Source organism: Lathamus discolor, chromosome 3, assembly GCF_037157495.1.
Source record: "Lathamus discolor isolate bLatDis1 chromosome 3, bLatDis1.hap1, whole genome shotgun sequence".
Lineage (NCBI taxonomy): Eukaryota > Metazoa > Chordata > Aves > Psittaciformes > Psittacidae > Lathamus > Lathamus discolor.
The window spans coordinates 2,518,594-2,539,228 of NC_088886.1; the positions used below are offsets into that span (position 1 = coordinate 2,518,594).

The 20,635-nt window shown below is 48.3% G+C and overlaps 1 protein-coding gene across 5 annotated transcripts in view; it reads right to left on the reverse strand.

The window, feature by feature from the left end:
• DNAJC6 (DnaJ heat shock protein family (Hsp40) member C6) overlaps positions 1-20,635 on the reverse strand; it is a 50,530-nt gene that overhangs the window by 29,001 nt on the left and 894 nt on the right. For 2 of the 5 annotated variants that reach the window (XM_065673113.1, XM_065673114.1), the window contains exons 1-2: positions 14,674-14,820; positions 9,678-9,852 (exon numbers count right to left, since the gene is read on the reverse strand). In XM_065673113.1, coding sequence (XP_065529185.1) covers positions 9,678-9,852; positions 14,674-14,766 — 268 coding nt within the window. In that variant the 5' untranslated portion in view covers positions 14,767-14,820. Of the gene's footprint in view, positions 1-9,677; positions 10,016-14,673; positions 14,821-20,635 lie in introns of those variants that run through there. The other 3 variants (XM_065673117.1, XM_065673116.1, XM_065673115.1) reach the window with 3 other exon arrangements.

Consider the following 20,635-nt stretch of genomic DNA (forward strand, 5'->3'; position numbering starts at 1 on the left):
GCGAGTTAGCAATGCAGGAGCCTGCCATATGGCTTGGGTCCCAGTTCTTGGCATGTTGACACACAGCTGACATGGGTTGAAGTTGCTGCCTTGAAGTCTTTTTATGGAGAATTAGCCTCTATGTGTATGAGATGCATCTTATTCCTTACAGGGCAAGTACTCTTTGTCAACCCAGTTACTGGATATTCCCCAGAAGGCTCAGTACACTTCAGAGAGAAGCTTCTGACCTGTATTTGCAGCACAGGTTTCAGAGGGATCACTTGCTAACAGCAGCCTTTTCATTTCCTAATAAAGGAGCTTCTCATGTACTGGTTTTACTGCTGCCTGAGATGCACGGGACAGCTCTTCCTCAATAGCTCTGTAAGTGACGGCAATGACAATATCACTGAAGCACTTCAAGTCAATGGGGCAGCGTGGAAAAGAGACAGCATCATTCAGTTGACAAAGTTTGTGTTTGTTCTGGGTAAAGGTACCTGCTCTGAGCTAATGCCTGCTCCAAGAAGAGTGTTCAGAATAAACCTCCAGTAGTCGCCAAGTGTAGCAGCAACCTGCTACATCTCCTTGCAAACACTACAATATGTCATATGGTAGCATTCTTATGACAGCCTTTTCACACCATCAGCCCTGTACATGAAGGGGTGAGCACAGCTCCTCTGCCTGATGTCCTGCCGTGACCTGCTCACCAAAGGCACAGGCATCACTCCAGAGTGGCATGAAGGGCTTTAGCAGGACAACTCTGGAGTGTTGGGAGGCTGCAGAGAGAGGCTGACACTCATTGATATAGCAAGAGACCTGCTGTCCTCTGCCTGCACTTAGTGGGGCAAACCCATCAAAGCATATATAGTAGCTGAAGTAGGAAACTCATCTTCTGTACATGGACATGGGAAGAAACTGCACTGTACCCTAAAGGGAAATACCTCTCTCATCCTGTACCCTCATGAAAGGCCACTCACCCCTTGCTGCAGTCCCACAAGCAGTGACTGTGCTCAGTCTCAAAAGCAAAGACACTTAAACCATTGAACACGTTTAAGGATAGACTTTTGGGGCCAGGAGTGGGTGAATAAAACCGGTGTGACCCTGAGTGACGGGGGGTGTTTCAGCACCAGCCACCATCTCCTGCAGCCAGAGCTTTCACAGGAGACATAGAAGGACCAGCAACGGAGGGTCCCATGCTACCAGCAGCTGAGGGAGATGCTCACTGCTCAGAACAAGCAGGAAATGCCCACTCTGGAAGCTTTCCATGCCAGATCTGCACATTGTGGTCCTCATCTGCCTGGGAGGTCCCTGAGCAGCAGCCTCCCTCAGGCAGCCCACAAACCCTCCAAACCACAGGCCATGAATTCCAGCTCCCCAGGGAATTAAGGGGGAAATGAGCCCTCATTTAAAAGGCATTTCAGACCATGTCAGTCTGCAGATTTGTGCTGATGAAGCAATATTTAGCTTGAGAGCAGGGAGGTGAAAGCAAGACGCCTGGAAACTGAAGTGCTGCGTTTCAGAGGTTACTTATCAAGAGTAAAGAGACCCTTTTTTGCCTGTAAAGGGCAGACAAAAAGCAGACATGAAACCATAGGAAAGGAAGCAGGTTTACCTCAGTCTGCCCACACTACATGTAACAGTACCTTCAATGTCAACTTGCATTTTACTTTCTTTAGAGCTACTGCCTGTGTTATCTGTAGAGATGGAAAAGACCTTCCCTGCTCCTCACCATGGTTCTTCTCTAGAATAGCATTAAAGCCTTCATGTTCCACCCTCCCCAAAAAGAGGTTAGTTTGGGAGTATTAAATGCTCCTCTGTATTCTCTTTCTATGGTACCACGAGAGCCTGACACGACAATGAGAAAAAACTTATGCTCTGCTGCGTACATGTCCCAAATTCCACATTTCTGGAAGGTTTTTGCCACTTGCTGCCGCTTTCTCCTTCCCCACAAAGTATTTTGAGGGGGGGCAGGGTTGTTTGCTTGCCTTTTCCTCCCTAGACTATTACCAGGACAGGTCATGAAAAGGGAGCAAGGGAGCCTTTGTAGAAACGGCCTTTTAAAGGTCCCCGGTCTGAAAGGAGTTGAGCCATTGTTGTGGTGGCTCCGGCAACAAAGCCTGCATTGTTTTTAAGGAACACTCAGCAAAAACTGACACTGTTTGTGCTGCTGCCTCCCCCAGCGTCCCGCAGCCGGCGCAGGAGCAGCCGCAGCTCACGTTCCTCCTGCAGGCAGCGATCCCAGCAAAGCCTCTGTAGCACGGGAGGTGATTCCACACCAGCATTAAGGGATACACAGCCAGGCTGCTGTGGCCCCGTCATCATAGAACCACCATATCATGGGTTGGAAGGGAGCTTAAAGCTTATCTAGTTCCAACCCCTGCCACGGCAGGGACACTTTCCACTAGAGCAGGTTGCTCGTTGTATTTAAGGGCTTTACCTCAGCATTGCAGGGCCCATGCTGCGTGTGAATGGGAGGAGGAGCAGCCCTGGTGCAGGCATTCCTGCCACAACATGATTAGAGCATCCTCATATAGGTACATCACGTATGGGGGGTGTATGTGTGTAAGAAATGGACAGACAACCAAATAGACACAGGCAGAGCAGAGTTCTTGCACCTCTGGATATCCTCAGCATCCCTGGGTACCCTCAGCATCCCCAGGTTCTACTGTTCCCCACACTGAGTCTATCTTCCATGCTCAGCACTTCATCTTTCAGGGGATCACAAAGCAATTTGCAGACATTACTGGAAGGGTTTAAGCTCCCTTTTCAAGGGGGAGGGTGGTTGGTAATTCAAAACGAATATCTCTGGGCAGGTGGCTCCTTTACATCCAGTGATAATCAATAGCCTTTATATCCAAGTGCTTTGTCAGCTACACTTTAAGAGCCCAATCTCAATGCCTTAAAGACCAGTCTTTCCAGCATGTATCTCTTCTCTGGACAGCTGAGCTTTATCACATTTAAGCAACTCTCTAAAACATCTATGCTATTATATGCACTTACATCCCCTCTTGTATCAGATGTAGCCCACGTGTCATAATTACATCAACTTTTTAACAGGCACTGAGCAGTGGTTTACAACGGGGCTGGGGAGAAATCAGCAGCAACAGAGGCAGCTAAAACAGTGATAAAGGGGCATTCACAGGAAAGGAGAGTGCTTCTACTTGCAGAAATTACTTGGGGAGTTGCTCAGACTCACACAGACCCTGAAAACTGATTCTTTTCCTAATCTTTTTTGCTGCCAGTCTTATCTGTCCCCTCTTCCATCACTGCCCCGGATTTCTGGTAAATTCCTTGCAAGGCTGAGCACAGGTATCTTCATGTGTTATTCTGTAAAAATAAACAGCAAAACACATGCAGAGAAGAGCTGCAGGACAACGACAGCAGAACAGGCTCCAACATTTGGTAACACCATCGCTAAGACCCCCAACCCCAGGTTTCATGATCCTGATGCTTTAAAACGCATAGTGGAGGCAGGCAAGCACAAGTCTGCTTTAGCAAGTGTAATGCCCAAGAAAAGAGGTCAAAAAGCCTCTGGGAATGACTTAGGGGTGGCCAAAGGGGAGTTTTGGAGCAGGCTATGAAGATGTTTGGGCTCTCTAAGGGCACAGGGAGGCAGGAGATGCACTATGAGACAGAGAGCTTAATGCAAGATAAGGGCTCATCAGATCATGAGTCTCCCCCAGAACACAGCCAGCTTCAACACAGGGGCAGAGCCAGAATCTTTCAGTGTGCAGCAGAGACCCATCTTGTGGTGCAGACAACCCAAGCATTAAGAGATCTTCAATAATTCATTCAAGTGAGCAAGCAGTTGAGGCTTTTTCATTGTTGCTTAGGTTTACCTGCAGCTTTCCAGCCTGGCACTGCACTTACCCAGACCTTTGGCCCAGAACAGATAGAAACTGCCTCAAGACTTCAAGATGCATTACTACCTGCCCAAGAGCTTCCTGGCAGCTTTACCTCCAACAGGTAAAGTGCCCTTCTCACTGCCAAAAGCTACGAGCACCCTTCTCAGATGAAGTCAAGCTGGGAAAATAAAGCCATTATAAACTGACAAGGTGCTCAGATAGTGCAGACACTGGGAGAAGGAGAGGCAATAGGATGAACCGAGAAGCTCCTAATGGAGATGCTCTGAAAAGGAACAGATTTTGGTTCACACATTAAGGAACTGCTGACACAGGCAGATTTCTGTGTGTTTCTGTTGGCAATGCACATCCAAATGTCCCTTTCTCTGTCTGGGCTGGGACAGGATCCCTCCCCTCCCATGGGAAGCACTGGAGCCACTGGCACCCCATAGCGCCCTGTAGGGCAGAGAAGCCAGAGGACTTCTTTTTGTGCTCTCCTATGATAAAATGCTAGAATGAATACAGTATGAGCCCAAGGCTTTCTATTTGAAGGTTTGTTTGAGACTGCCTAAATGTAAACTTCATGGACTTGTGAAGAATGAAGCTATTTCTGCCTTTTCTTGAGAAACAGCACCTAAAGAATGCTGCTCGCACCACCAACGAAGCAATATGGAGGATTTCCATGAAGAAGGGGGTTTGTTTCCGTGCTTAGAATAGTGATGCTGGGGGGGAATCACCCCCCAGGACTGTGCTAAATTTGTTTCATTTGTTCTATATTCTCCCATATGAAGCTCATCCTGCAGCGAACAGAACGCGTGTGAGGCTGGAATACTGAGCTCCCAGCACAATCCATGCAATTGCTCTTTGAAGTTGATTGCCATTCTCTCTGCTTCTCCTCCCTGTCAAAACAACAAGGAAAGAAAAGCCCTACTGCCAGCCCTGAATCATTCAAGTGTCCAAAACACCCAACCAAACAAAAGAGTTATTAAACCCAACCTCCCCGTTGGAAAACGCAGCTAGAAGAGAATACAAGACAACATTGTCAGCGGCGGGCTTTGTCCCCGTGCCAGTGACATGGAGACGTCTCTCTTCTGACTCAGTGAAAAGGAATCGCCAGAGTACAAGAGATTATGTTTGCAAGTGTACAACAGTTCAAGAAATCCCAGCTCCAACGCTTGCTATTTATTTAAAGCCCTTTTCTTTTGCGGTTGCTCTGCCCAAGGAAGCACGTAGCACAGGCAAGCCTATCCCCTGAGTGCTTAAAAGCTATTCTGTAGATTGGCTTGCTTATAAACACCACACAAGAGCACAGATAGAGGGTTTTTTCCCTTTTCTAACACGTATCCTTGCTGTTACTCTTATATCTTATTTCCTAGAACCTCTTCTTCTTCTTTCAATGTTCAGCCAGCTGCTAAGAAAACATTATTGAACGCCACAGCAAAAAGCTAAATAAATTGCTGCTTCACTGCCTGCTCCTCATCTTGTGAGCACTTAACACCAGAGACCAATTTGTTTTTTGCACTCACAATGGTTTGTGTCCTGACAGCTTAAGCTCAAGTCTCCCTTTATCTCTCCTGCTCACCACCCTTGAACTTCCAGCCCCAAGTCCAGCATGGTTTCTGAAGGAGTGGGCAGGTAGCACTTAAACCTAATGGGACCTATACGTTACTGCTATGATCACGTTACTGTATTGCATCTAGCATATTCCATAGAAGCTGCTTTAAACACTTCACCAGCAGCTGAACATTCAGCAGTTAAGTGCATGTGCTAAAGATACACAGAGGTTTTATGCCCACTTAAGGCACCACAGAATCCCAGCCTGGTTTGTGTTGGAAGGGACCTTAAAGCCCATCCAGCTCCAACCCCTGCCACGGGCAGGGACCCCTTCTACTGAAGCAGCTTGCTCCAAGCCCCTGTGTCCAACCTGGCCTTGAGCACTGCCAGGGATGGGGCAGCCACAGCTTCTCTGGGCACCCTGTGCCAGCGCCTCAGCACCCTCACAGGGAAGAGCCTCTGTCTGAAGTCTAATCTAAAGCTACAGATAAGCAGGAACCTGTATGAACAGACCACACTGTGAGACATAAATCTGAGACTGAAACCACACGCTGACCAATCTTTCATCCTGACTGGTTCAAGTCTGACAAAGTTTAAAGCAGCAAAAGGCAAGGTCATCACATCAGCAGCATCAGATGCCAGCAGCAAACTCCTACAGCCACCCTACCTGAAATAAAGCCTCTGCTCTTGGCTGCTTTGAGCTAAACCCAAGCCTAACAGTGAGGTACTCAAATCACTGTGGGCTGGAGATTCCATTTATGCTACCTGTGAGCACACAGGTACCCCAGGCTATACCTCAAGCAACTTAAATCATCACTACTCCACTCTAATAGCCCACATTAGTGCTCCTCTGCATGGCATGGGTGATGGCGGCAGAAGTTTTAAACAAACTGAACCAAGAAGCATTTACCAATCCCAGAGACTTCGAAAATTGGAGTTTTCCATGCTCAGCCACTGGATACGGCCTGGCCAGACTCCATCCCAGCCCCAGGACACCAGCACAGAGGCCCCTCTGTGCCATCTCCCTTCCAGCCCCAGTCAGATCCTGGCTTCCAACAGCACCCCCTTCCCACATACACGGTGATCTTAGTTCCCAGCTTTTGCTCCCTTTTTCTTTCAACACCAAGCAACACCAGCCCAAAAAATATTAAGCCAATAATCACAAGAACTCAGAAGTTACAGCAAAGCTGCAACCACTGATTAGTTTCATTGCAAGAAGCTGTTTATGAGATTGCAAACCCGCACTAAGAGATGATGCTTTAACACCTAATACTTTGCATTAAAGGAAATTAATAGACAAACCCAACAGGGGCCCACTTCCTCAGCTTGTGTAAGTTAGTGTCACTGCAGCAATAGCACATACAGCCACACTAGCTAAACCGACAGCAATTCGCCCCAGAATTGCCAGCACTTTGCCTGCAGCACAAACCCTCACCTGTCTAACTTCTGTAATTGCTCCATCCACAGGCACATCTTGCAGAGAGCAAAGGCCGTTCTTCTATGCCCAGAGAGCCTTGCCCTGGTGCAGATGAAACTTAATGCGTGGGGAGAGAAAAGGAAGGTTTGATTCTCCAACTATTTAACGTAATTGAAGATGCTATTTAACTGCACCGAGGCAGACAAACCACAGCACTGCACTCAGCCTGCTGCACCCAGTGGCCCGCATTGCCTGCTGACACCGAGTTGTACCCCAGGACAGCTTCACTCCTTAGCTACAAACAGCCATTTCATTAGCTCAGGCAGCAGCTGATCCCACCGCACGTGAAACCATTGTTTAAACCAGAAAATAAAGGAAAACCTGGAACACAGGGAGGTCAAGTGTGGGGGAAGCACGTAACAAGCTCTGATGTGGCCAGGGCACCTCAAGGGGTCTGCCACCTAATGTCACAGATGAAAGGCTCCCCTGCCCCACCAAAACCCAGCCGCACACCTCCCTTGCACCATCACCACTTTATCTCACCCCTCTCCTTCCCAAGGAATTCAGGTCTCTTTTCCCACCTGATGGACTTCACCACTGCCTATTTTAGTGATTTAGACTTTTGGGATCATTCGTGGGAAAAGCCTCAAGTATTTATAACACAAACACATTCCCTATTCTATAAAACAAAGCCCAGAAGGTGGGTGGTGTTTTTTCTTTGCTCCTATTAAGCCAAATCCCCGACCACTTGATTTTTCCTGTCTCTCTCTCACACTGCTTCCCCATTCCCCCCATAACCATCCATCCTCCCACTGCACTAAAGATAAACCATGTCCCACAACTCATGAGCAGCTCCAATTATCAAAGCAGCAGCAACCACAAGCACACCTGAGGGGTGGATTGGGTTCTTCAAGCTTTCATAATTTCATACTTGACAAAGAAAAATGTTTTTGCAACGAACTGATTAAAATTAGGCATTTATCAGCATAAAGTGTTCAAATGAAGAAGGCAGGAACAAGTACAGAGCTCAGGTTTAGAACAGAGCATTACAGTCAATACACCTGGTTTTAATTTCATGTGAAGATTTAGAATCACCCCGCAAAAAGCCCTTATAAAACAGATTAAGCATTAATGAACCTATAAATTTGATTCAAGGGCCATATTAAGGCCTGAGGTTTGATGTTGCTTAAGGTGTGTCGTGTAGCGCCAGTAAAATTTAGGTAGTGAGAGTACCAAAGTGATCCAAAGGAAGCAAACTCTGGCTGACACAGATCTCTTCACCATTATCTTCCAAATCCCAGGCACAGCCCTTGATCAAGCCCGTGTGGTTAAGGGGAGAACACTCTAGAAACTGATAGAGGGCATTAATACAATTAATGCTCTGGGATGTCTTGATAGTTAGAGGTGAATATTGCACAAAGCCTCTAAATGAGGGTATTTTCAAGCTACCCATGAGCTCGTCAGGGAGTGGACTGGCTTGAGGAAACCAAACTGAACAATTACAATAGCAATGCTCAATAATACACCGAGCTGGTGCTAGACAAAAGCCGCAACTTGACATGAGCTGCAGCACGCTCCCACACTGTCTGATGCCAACACCACCTTCCACCACACAGACACCTTTGGTTCCTAAAGTTCCAGGAAACTCATTCAGGTAATAGCTTTAATGATATACATTAAGCTGACCGCAATATCTAACCATCTCAGCAGATGCCAGTGTGAGAATCCAAATAACTGTAACACAGCAGCCTACTGTGAGTAGGAATCTACTGACACATCCTGTGATTACAAACAATTGTAGCAGAGATATCACAGCAGCAAATTCAAATGCATTTCTAAAGTGCAGGAGTAAAACAAGTTAAAAACGAAAGCCAAGCCTCAAAAGAACTCTTGAGAGCTAATTCAAATGGCAAGGAAGGGGAAGAGAAAAACACTACTCTTTTTACAGCAAAGCAAACACGAAAACAAAATCAAGGTAAGAATCTCCCCATCCACGCCAAGACACAGGTCATTGGGGTGGGTTTTTTTCCCTTCAGAAAAAGGTTGTTTTAAGGTTAAAAACTTAAACCTTAAGGTTTAAACCTTAAAACAAAGGTGATGTATTTTAAGTATGTGCTGAGTGCCCTGGGCCCACCCCTTTCTTTCGTGGAACAGTACAGGTATTGCTGCAAATCACCCCACTATAACAGGCAGACATCCAGTTCAGTCCCCGACAACCAGTCAGGGCATTTCTTTGCACAAGTTTGTGCTTTGGAAGTTCTCCACGAAGGCTGCAGATGTTCATTTGATGGGCACATGTAACCAACCAGAACCAGTTGGTTTGGAGAAATTACTTAAAAGCCATCAGATGAGCACTCTCGATTACTGGTTATCCAGGCAAATTTGAACCTGTGATTTAGAGGTGGAGAGCTCTCTATCCCATTACCAGCCGTAAAGACCATCTGGTCCCCTACTCCCTGATTAAAAATGGTTCATGCAGAGTGCATCATCTATCACAATTAATCCAATTCAGTTTGGCAAGGGGGGGGGGAAAAGTAATGACTATTCTGGGAAATAAGTCAGTTGGGGAAAGAGCCCAAATCGCTCCATCCATTTTAGCTCCTGAACAACCTTTTTCTCTCTGGGAGTGAACAGAGGAGTCAACCACGAGCCGGCGATTTCCGCACACAACCCTTGGTGGGATCACCTTCCTCCCGCCGCCCTCCCTCGGACAAAGGGCCGCTATTGTCCCTCCACAGCCTCCCTTCCCCAGGCACCCCCCATCAACACAACCCCTCCATGAAGCAGCAAACCCAGCCCCACACCTCCCATCCCAACATTCCCCCTTTCCCCATCCCCATGCGTGCGGCGGGGACCCCCACGGAGGCGGCGGGCGGGCCCGCTCCTACCTGAGCTGTCCATGGTGCTGCCGCCCTCGGCGCGGGGCTGCGCCTGCTGCTGCTGCTGCTGGTACTGGTGGTACTGGTGATGCTGATGGTGCCGCGCAGGGCTCCGGCCGCCCGTCCCCGCCGCACCGGCCCCGGCCTTGCCCCCTCCGCCGCCGTCAGCGCTGCTGTCCACCAGCTGTAAAGATTCATAGCCGTCACTGCCCGGCTTTTTCCGGTAGCTCCCGAGCAGGCTCATGGGCGCACCGGGCGGAGGAGCTCCGCTGACGCCGCGGGCAGGAGGGGAAGGCGAGCGCTCCGGCCGCCCCGAGGGGAGGAGAAGGGCGGGACGGCACCGGGAGGCCGCCCCCCCGCCTTCCCTTCCTTTCCCTCCCCGCCCCGGCGCCGGTGCCGCCCCGTCCCGCCCCTCCGGGGCCCGGAAGCAATCGGCGAGGCCGCCGCCCGAGCGTCCGAGCTGCCCGGGCTTCAGGCCCCCGGTGGGGAGGATCGCTCAGTTAATCAGTGATGAGGCGTTGGGAGCGCCGCAGCAGCCGCAGGGAGATAGCGGCCGGAGAGATTACTTAGCAAGATCTACCCCGTTTCCTTCTCTGGGCTGTCGTGCCCTAGCAGCCACCTCCCTTGCCCAAAAGAGGTCCTTCAGGTCGGAGGGCTGGGCTGTGCTGCAGGTGCGTTCTCCAAATAGCGATCGACGTTACGATCTATCACAGTGAAAGGTGTGTTCCCTGGGAACGAGCCAAGGTCACCGAGTTGCCGGCTGACACAGCCAATTCTGCAGTCTGGAGAAGGAGGGGTGGCACAGCAGCTCTGCGCTGAGCCTCCAAAAACCTAAAGGGCATCCCTGGCTCAGCGCAACGCTGCATCTGTCTGCGGGCAAGTAACTGGTGGGTGTCCAGAACCACAGCGCTGATTCATACGGCACACCACAAGGGATGCAGCAGCATCCCAAGCCCTGGCCTGTGCCATTACTGGCTTCAAACTGGTGGCACCCAGCTGAAGAAGTGCTACCCCTGACTCCTGAGCTGTTTCTGTTGTCAGGTCTGGGCAATCTATTTTTAGCTGTTCACATGTAAACAGACTTTAAACCAACACAAAGCGTGTCCTTGTCCTTGAACAACTGATGAGCCATGCCTCCCTTGACACATTCTGCAGCCACAGTAAATCATAATTTCACTGTACATGGAACAGGGGAGCTGAGGGATGCTCCAAGGGAAATGACCACTATTAAACTCTCCTAAATGGATGTAATTTTAATTTAAGGAGAAAGGAAGGCAAAAAGAAGCCATAGCATCCAGACACAAGTACACCTTCAATCTCCTACAGAAAGGACAGAAGGTCCTTAAAAAAATAGTGTGTGTTTGCTTCTAAAGTATTATTAACATCAATAAGCACTAACTGTAACTTGAAATGCCAGGCTGGACAGGATTGGAGCAACCTGATCCAGTGGAAGGTGTCCCTGCTCATGGCAGGAGATTGAGACTAAATGAGCTTTAAGGTTCCTTCCACCCCAAACCATTCCAGGATTCTATATTACCGATATTTGGCTTAACCTTTCCTGCTCAACAGTCCAGGGCAGTGAGCATCTGGTACAGCCATCCCTGGTCATATTTCGCTAGCTCCTGCAATTTGGCATTACAGTGTGAACAAGGTGCAGCTGTGACCCCAAGTTCTCTCACAAAAACCCACGCAGATTTACAAACAGCAAACTAAAAGGAACCAACCTGAGGTAACCGGTTCAGAGTCAGCAGCAGTAACAGCTTGAACTCAAGGTTAGAATAAGGTATTTTCTATTCTGTCATTACTGGGATCTTAATACATCGCTCGGTATGGAGCAGTGCATGCACTGCAATGCTCACCAGTAGGAATAGGTCCCCTTTCCCCTTGGCGCCCATATGCAGCAACTAATAAAGAAAGAATAAAACCACAGGTACATTTACTAGGGATCACATCTGTAAATCTCTCCCAGTCAACCTTAGATACAATTCCTGTGCTCTAGAGTGAAAAATGGGAAATCTGGGGGTTCAAGATGATTTTCATTTCTTTTGCTTGCCCAGGACAGCTCAAACACACAAAACAAGAGGCTGTCAAGTGAAGGGGCACACCAAGGCTGTGTAACTTTTCAGTGGGCACTCAAGTTTGCCTACGCTGGGCACAGCTGCAGCCTTTTACAGGGAATGAGCTGTGGAATCCGGCACAACACAACACCCTACACAACCTATTCCTCACCTTAAACCATCACCTGTGATATCTAGCCTGCTCTGCCACCTTTACCCATCCACTTAAGAAGCTCAGCTTCGGCAAACCTTCATCTCCTAACTCCAAGCTCATCTCTCTCACTGGCAAGAGCCAAGGACCTGTCCGCATTAAGCAGCAAGGGCAAAGCCCTACTGAAAATGTTCTCATGGAAAATGAGTACAAGCAAGAGGGGAGGTTCATTCCAGCAGGAATTACAGCTGCCTTTCTCCACACCCCATGTTGTACTTCCCCGGCTGCAATCTCCTTGTCACTGCCCACAGGAGCCTCACAGCATGGCTTTGGCTCAACGTTTCCTACCCAGTGTTAATGCTGCTGCCATGTCTGCAGAGGCAAAGCACAGTCATAGTTGGAAAATAAATTGCTTCTCCTTGTTGAATCCGTTCTCAATTAATTTCTTTCCACATCTGCCCCAGAGTTCTGTGGGATCAGAGCTTGCTTTCCCTCCAAGGAGATCCACCACCACAGCCTGAAGCTCTACCCTAAAGAAGGAGGCTCTGCAAAGCATCAGCACCGAGTAGGGACAGAGCAGCCTTTCCAGGGAATATGGGGGCAGAGGAAGGAGGAGGAAAGAGACTTCAAAACCCCATCCTTGCTTGTAATTACCATTGCTACAAAAACAAAGAGATGGGGTTAGGGAAGCCCATTGTGTGGGATTCGGTTGAAGCTGCACTTACCCATGTATTTTTCAGCCCTGTGGGAACTTTAGCTGAAGCAAACATATCGAGTAATATTCCCTTCTCCACCAGTTCTCCCTTCAAGCTGGGCTAATGAAGGGCAGCGCAGTTTCTCTCTTTTAGAGAATTACAGTATAAAGAAAGCTATATACAAATGAAACCAAACAAGTAACATGTTAATGGCACATGACTTTCAAAAAGGAAGGAGAAGGAAGAGCTGGGAAAATTCATTAACATCCTCACAGATTTATTGAGCGGTGGCTAATGATACTGCAGAGTGATGATGTATTCTGTTTGAATGCTAAAGCTGGCAGGTGCCATTAAGGCTGTGGGAGATGTTAATGACATACTAAGGAGGATTGTATGTTGCTCAAGACTCAAGAGATACAGACTCTCCCCATTACTGACCTTGGAAGAGGCAATTGATTTGCCAGCCTCTCTTTGTCTCTGTCTGGGTTGCAGCCTCTCCTGGGGAAAGTCTCTTTTCATAGCTGTAATCAAGCACTAACCATGCTGAGGTGCAATTTCGTCTTTCCACCTCACCTCCAACTAGAGGAAGAGCTAAGGTGAAATATTCCACTCCTATTACTTCAAGAACACATTCAAACTGTGGAGTGTTGCACAAATGACATATATAGCTTGAGCATTCATTTACCACCTGGAGAAATACCTTTAAAACCCAACATACTAAAGACTTCTTCCAGAGTTGCTTCACTGTGAACAATGAACTCTCCCTGCACAAAGGGTTTCTGCAAGAAGCCCAGACCCAGGTGTGTGCACATAGGTAGGCATGCGGGAAGTATGCTGTGTAACATGATCTTCTACCACTGCCTGGACAAAAACGCATGTATTAAGAACAGTAAGACTTGCTCAAGCAGCTTTCACATTCCTCAAGTGTATTTCATATTTCCACTTTCATATTGCTGCCCAGGGCAGTCCCTTCTCTCTGCAGCCCAAGCTGCAGTAATTTCTTTCCTCGTTCCTGTCTGCCCATGCTTACCTGAACCTTTCTCCTCGCAGTGGGTCACTGGGCCACCAAAACGTGCTCCAGGGAATTAACATTTTTGCCTTTTCCCTCCTCAAAGCGTCTTCAGTTCACTGTTAGTTCGCAGACTCCTGAATTCAGGCTGCCCTCAACATTCCTATAACAAGCACTCGATAGAATGGGCATTCCCCAAAACAACATAGCACAAGCTCTTTAGCTCTTCTGCCTTGCCTTGACACTTCACAGGAAGCATCCCTGGCATTCAGCCACAGTTACACCCTAGAGAACCCTTTAGTAACCCACCCCATCACACACTACCACGCTCTCAGGGCTGGGAGCTGTGCTAGGAGCCAGGCTGCCGGCAGGACGGGGCTTAAACACCGGTATAAACTGGAGCACTTTGATCAGCTTTTGATGGCCTGAAAGAATAACAACCACCACCTTTTTGTGCTTGTTTAGTACCTAGACCTAGCCATTGCCATACGTCTTAGGTAGCAAGGTATTTTGACACTATCTAGTTCATCATCAAAAACTTGGTGTAGTACAGACATCTTTCCTGCCCTAAAACCTAGCTGGGTGTAGAACTGACGACTGTGTCTACCTCAGCACCACATTCACCCCAGAAGCCCCACGTCCTGAGAAAACAGAGACCAGACCAAATTCCTAGCCCTTCCCCAGCCACCACACCAAGCCACAAGGTCACAGCCCCACTCACAGCCCTTAGCCCCGCTGAGCAAGGAAGAATGTGCTCCACGGGCAGCAGCTCTGACCCTAGGTCCTACAGCACTCTTCCAACAGGAAGGCAAGAGCATCATCACATTTTGATGGCAGCCCTTTCATCCTGCACCGACCCCATAGCAATTTTACTCTAGCAAGTACCTATTCCTTATACTCTTAGGAGAAATATCTCTCCCACTGCCTGCCTCTCCGGGGAGCACTGACACCAGCATCTCCACACCCAGCATGCTGAAGACCTCCACAGCTGCCAGTGCTTCGAATAAGAGCCTCTTGTTTAACCCTGGTGAAGCAAACCTGGTTGAATTGATGACAGCCAACAAGCTTCTTTTGCAAGGACCACCCCACTTACCATCAGTGAGCAGCACAGATGAACTGTAAGAAGTAATACCCCTGCATTGTGGGTCATTATTGCCTCAGATAAAGAATACCTTAATTGTTGCATTTTATTTTTGGCCTGGTGTGTTCTAACAGCAGCCAAAGATCTTAAATACTTAAGCCGTGCAGCATCATTTGAATTAGCTTCAAGGTGTTGCTCCTTGATTGCATGTGCTGCTCTCCATTCAGCTCACCTGGTTCTTGTCATTGCAAGTGATACCAGCCCTCTTTGCTTTACTTCTTGTCCTAAGAAAACCAGAACCAAAACACCTCCTCCTGTCTCCTCATCAAAACAACAACCATCAGATCAGTCTCAACCTTTACAAGGAGCAGTGAATAAACTTTTACATATACAACCAAAGGATTTGCAACTCATCTCTGAGGCCAGTTTAGGAAAAACAGTGCCTTCTGAACAATCATTGTCTCTAAAATTAGCCAGATCCTCAGTCTGGGACTGCCTTGAACTTAGTCCCATCCTGTTACAGTGTTAGCTAGACCCTCCCTCCCCCTAGCAGGAGCCTTTCCATCACTCTTGTATTCTATCTATAGGCACCAGCCTCCACTCTTGCAGGCTCTGAATGCACTGAGGCAATCAGGGAGGATGTGTAAGGGTTTCTTTCCTGACAGTTCACTGTCATAGCAGTGCTGACAGCTGACAAAATAAACCCCCAGGAGCCAGCCCATTGCAGTTCCTACTCCTGTAGAATTTCCATGAGGAGAAGAGGTATGGATCGAGCACAAATGGCTTTGGGGTATGTGTGACATACGCAGCAAGGATCTTGGTTCTCATCTGGAGGCTCCATTCACTGCTTAGGAAGTGCCATGGGCTGGCCAGGAGAATTGATTCCCATAACGTGAGAGCAAAATGGGTAGAGGCTCTTGGTACAGAGCCAGAAATCAGATTTCAAAGCAGTAGCTGGACTTGTGCTGAGGATAAATAAGTGGTATTTGGACTGGAGTCAAGGATGGCCGTGTGGTTCCTGTCTCTACATGGGGATAGTGTGTCCATGCTTGGGTTTGCCAGAGAAATAAAGAACCATCACAGCCTGCCCATGAGCGGTTACCTGTGTGGAGTGCAGTGTGCCCCCAGGAACAGGCCAATAGGGCTGGGTTATGTGGATCCAGGCGGAGAGAGGGGGGTCAAATGCTCTAATCCTTTGTTAACCCCACTCAATATACAGGAACTTCTAAACTGGCCGTTCTTGTTTTGCTCATTTCTAATATATAGCAAAGGTGGTCCTGAGAAAGGTTGAGTTGATTTTCAGCGTTGGACTCAGTTAAACCTTTGCTTTCCTTCATCAGAGGAAACCTTGAGCCTTTGCTGTAGTGAAACCTAACCGCAATACCCAGCTTGAGCAGCTGAAGCTCCAGTGAACGTGTTCTGCAATGGATGGATGCTGACAAGCATATTGACAAGGATTTGTCAAGCAACAGCCCTCATTTCATTTCAGAGGTGTTCATGGTCCTCATGCAAGCATCTGGAGAAGGAAACCCTTGTTGGCAGGAGCACTGATGGCAGAAAAAGCACCACAACCACTCCCATAGAAGCATTCCTTCTGCTCAGAGACCACAACTTGAGTATAATGCTCCTCAGAGTATCTGGAGGCTTTGAGGGGGACAGTTTCACCCCATGCTGTCAGAAACCTTAGCAGATGACTCGTCTTTGACTCTCTTACGATCTTTTCTCCCATCCTTTCCTCTCTGTGACAGCGCACACCACTAAGAGCGTTGCTGTGTCTGTGTATTGTTGTCTTTCTTGCCTTTCAGCCTTGTAGAAGCGCTGTCAGGATGACACACAACTCACTCATTCCAGCCCAAGACTTTGTTTCGGAGTATTTAAGGACTTGACTGGCTCCTCAGCAACGCTGAGCTGTGGAGCTGCTTGCCAAAGGCTGCTGAAGGTGCTAAAAATGTACGTGCTTCAGGAGAAATGGATGGGAAAACCCAGTCTGTAAGGAGCCATTAAATAGGACTGGGTGCTCAGGAGGCCCCCAGCCTCAAACTGTTGGAAAATTGGAAGCTCTACAGCCGTTCACACAACTCCTCTGGCCAAAATCAGACATTTAGGTAAGAATCAGATGTTTTGCTGCCTATCTGCAGTTTATTCATCATTTCCCATTCACTGTAAGTGGCTAAATACCAGGAAAAATCCAGGTATAGCCTTCCTAAAGCCATTTGTGAGCCTGCAAGATACATTTATGTGTGATCCCTGGTAGGATGAAAGGCAGGAGCTGAGAAACACACAGACATTTCCCTTAGCAACAGAAGTTCTACATTCGTTAACCAAGAAAGAAGTGGGGCCATAGATGCCCCATGGATTTGGAAAAATCTCAGCTTTACATTAAACCTGCTTGCAGCTTGCAGGGAGTTACAAAGCGGAGTTACTCAGCCCACTTGTAACGCAAGCGTGCATTAGCACTGGCATTTAAAACAACACAATGCCCAGAGCTTGGGGTTTTTAAACACAGGATGTCCAAATATTGAGTTTCTTTGCAGCAGGTGATTGTCTGCATTGGGAAAATGGCTGGTGGTAAAGACAAGGAGGAAAAGGACGCAAGGGAGTCATCGCAGGGTGGCTTCAGCTACTGCTGATGTGCTCAGGGTCAGACTCCAGCAGCAAATAATACAATGGAAATAGGGAGCTCAGACCAAGGACCCCTCCACGCACTGAGTCTTCCCATGAAAACAGAAGGGAAATTACACTGGCACTGCCAGCCCATGCTGATGGCTGTTGCTCACCTCGTCCACTCATTGCTACTTCATTTTAGGATGTATGGGATGGAGGCTTCCTTCGGGGGGTGGGCCAGGGGATGAATATCCTCACCCCAAGCTTCAAAGTGATGGTTTCTCTTGGGTGGATGTGTAAGTGAGGTCTGGTGACAAAGGTTAAGAAGATACAGATGAGTCAGAAGGTTAGCCAGAAACCCACCACATCCCCATTAAAGTGGTTCTATCTTCTTACAGATTTGGGCAGCATATTTTTTATCTAATACTAATAGGAAAAATTACATTACTAGAGCTTTGTTGTTCTGGCTGCTATATAAAGCATTAAAATATGATGTCTCTCTCAGCTCGCAGCATCTCCTGACTTACAGGCCCTGCATCACACCCAGCTGATGCAGTCTGGGTTATAACTGCTCATCCTTTCCAAAGTAATACTGAAGCAGTCTCTCCAAGGCTGCATCTGCTCTCTCCCACGATGCTGCTTTCAATCCATGTGGTGCTCTGCAGTTTTGGAAGAATGGCTTGGACATGATTCAAGGGGAGAGAATCACCCAGTTGCATCGGCATGGGAATAGCTTGCAACAGATCATTGTGGATGCAGGCTGTAAATTCAGCAGTACAGGAGCCAGAAGGCTGGTCCTCAGTGACTTTACAGGCAAGGCAGGGAGCAAGGCTGGGTATGATGCCCTCATCCTTCTCCTTGTGACCCATACACACCATGAAAGGCAGCAAACCCCACTTTAGTGTCTCCTACAACACTAACTGAATCGGCATCCTTGGGGAATGCATTGCTGGGATGCCTACAAGACATCAAGCAATAGAAAAGCTTCATGAACATCAGGGCCTTGAGCAACCTGGTGTTCCTGCCCATGGCAGGGGGCTGGAACTGGATGAACTTAAGGTCCTTTCCAACCCAAACCGTTCTGTGATTCGATGATTCCATCCACATGAAGCTTGACTCAGCAGAAAGGATTCAAAGCAGCCTCCCTCTCCTGGCAATGCCTCCAGCACTGCTGTATGGGTTCAGTGGGAGCTGCTCCACACTATGGGATGCTCTCAAACAGCCCTGAGTGAGGGGCAGGTTCCCCCCGATGGCTCCCCCCAGACCCAGCTCAGGTTTCCAACACCACTGAGCGCAGGAAGGAGTTTATCACCAGGTACATTCACTCAGCACCACTGCAGGCGCCGCTCTGTGCCACGTGGCTTTAAGATAATTGTGCCTTGTGGCTCCCAGGCTGGGAGGTTGGTGTGGATGGGCTTCAGTTTAAACACCTCCCAAAATCTGTTGGGATGGACAACAAATGCTGGGAGTGAATGTGGGCAGAGCCGGAGCCTGCCTGCATCCGACCCCTAGAGTTTTCCATGTAAACTATTCCTTGGAAAAGGAATTTGAGTGTTTGGGGGCTTTTATTTACCCCTTCAAAACATGGTCTGGGGAAGGGAATAAACTTCACAAGTTTCCTGCGTGGCAAAGCTCCCATTTCAGAGGAGTGGGAGAAAATCCTGTTCCTCGCCTCAGTCTCCCTGCATTGTCCTGCACACGTGGTTTCTCCACCTCTCTGCTTCCCAGCCAGGATTCAGGGATGTAAATGTTGTCATTTCCCATCCTCTTCTGGTTACTGAAGAAAGATCTTACTCAAGAGAAAGAAATCTATATGTTGCTTACAGTGCCAGTCAAAACAGGGCCTCGTATGCTATTGTAATGTAAACTACTGTAAGACTTCATGAAATGCTATTTCTAATGCAATATAAAGAATAAAAGGTAATATTTAGAGCATTTTCATATTGAGAGCTTCCCGGGGCTGCTTTATCCACCCTGAAGAAGCAGCTATAATCCAATTTTCACGGTGGATGGAAATGACAGTATCTCGATCCAGTACAGGCACAGCTGGGATTTCCACACCATGATCCACTAAATCCATACCCAGCAAAGATCAGAGCCACATGAGAAGCTCCACAATGGTTTCAGGTATCTCTGCATCTCCAGAGCATCCCACAGGAGGAGCAGCCACCCCTTTGGGTCTGGATGTTCATTATAGATCATAGAATCATAGAATGGTTTGGGTTGGAAGGGACCTTCTAAGATGATCTAGTCCAAACCCCTTGCTATGACCAGGGACATCTTCATCTAGATCAGGGTTCAACTAGATCTTTAACTAGATGCTTGTGTTATATCCTTTGCTATATCCCATACATACCCCATGGCAGAGGGTTGGACTAGATCATCTTTAAGGTCCATTCCAACTGGAACCGTTCCATGTTTCTATCCCTAACGTGCTGCTGATGCTAACTGCCTTTGCAAAGGGAACTTCAGCCACCTGAGCAGAGCTGGAGGTGAGATAAAACACAACCCTGCGTGTCAGCACTGAGCAACACCCCAGTTTTGACCCCAGACCCTGTGTGGCGCATGTGGGTACCAAACTCTCCATCCCTACGGCCCAGCGCTGCCCTTTCCCACACAGCCCCTGGGCTGCCAACCACATTTTCACAGTGAAGCGGGCTGGATTTTAGCAAATCCTGCCCCAAAATCCAGCTCTGGGGACTCGCGGCTGCAGGTGCAGCGGGAGGCCCCGGGATTAATCCGCAGTGGATTAGTCGGGTCAGCAATTAAACGCTGGCGCTTAGCGCTGCGTGCAGGGAAAACCTGGCACTCAAGGACAAAATGCGGTTCCTCCTTAAAGGCTGCAGCCACTCCAAAATGCTGCATCTATCTGCTGGGAGCGTTGCTGGGACCATAAACAAGCCGGCTGTGTGACAGGCAGCTAAATATAGTGCAGCCCGGGTTGCCTTCCTGCTGCCTGTGCCATCTGAATTCCTTGGTACGCTGAGTTTTCATCTATATTTTGTTCTCGGGGAGGGCTATGACTAAGAGAAATCCACAGCTGAAGGGATAGCAGAAGATGGAGGCCCTGGTCCAGATGCAGAAGCTGAATAAAGTCCATACTTTGCAGACCTAGGGGCCTGTCCAAGATATTGCTCGCCCTTCTCCTCCTCCTCCTCCCTCTCCTCTCCTTGGCAGTACCCAAAATAAGACTATAGTAACGACAGCCACAAATACATCAGTGAGACATTAAATATGTTCTGATTTAAAGTCACAGTGCTCCCGAGGTGATGCTGAGGGGGATAAACACCTACCTGGAGCATCAGTGCCATAGGGAGCAGCCCCATCCCTGCTGTTCCTGCACTCCGGACACCCGGCCAGAGCTCCCTCA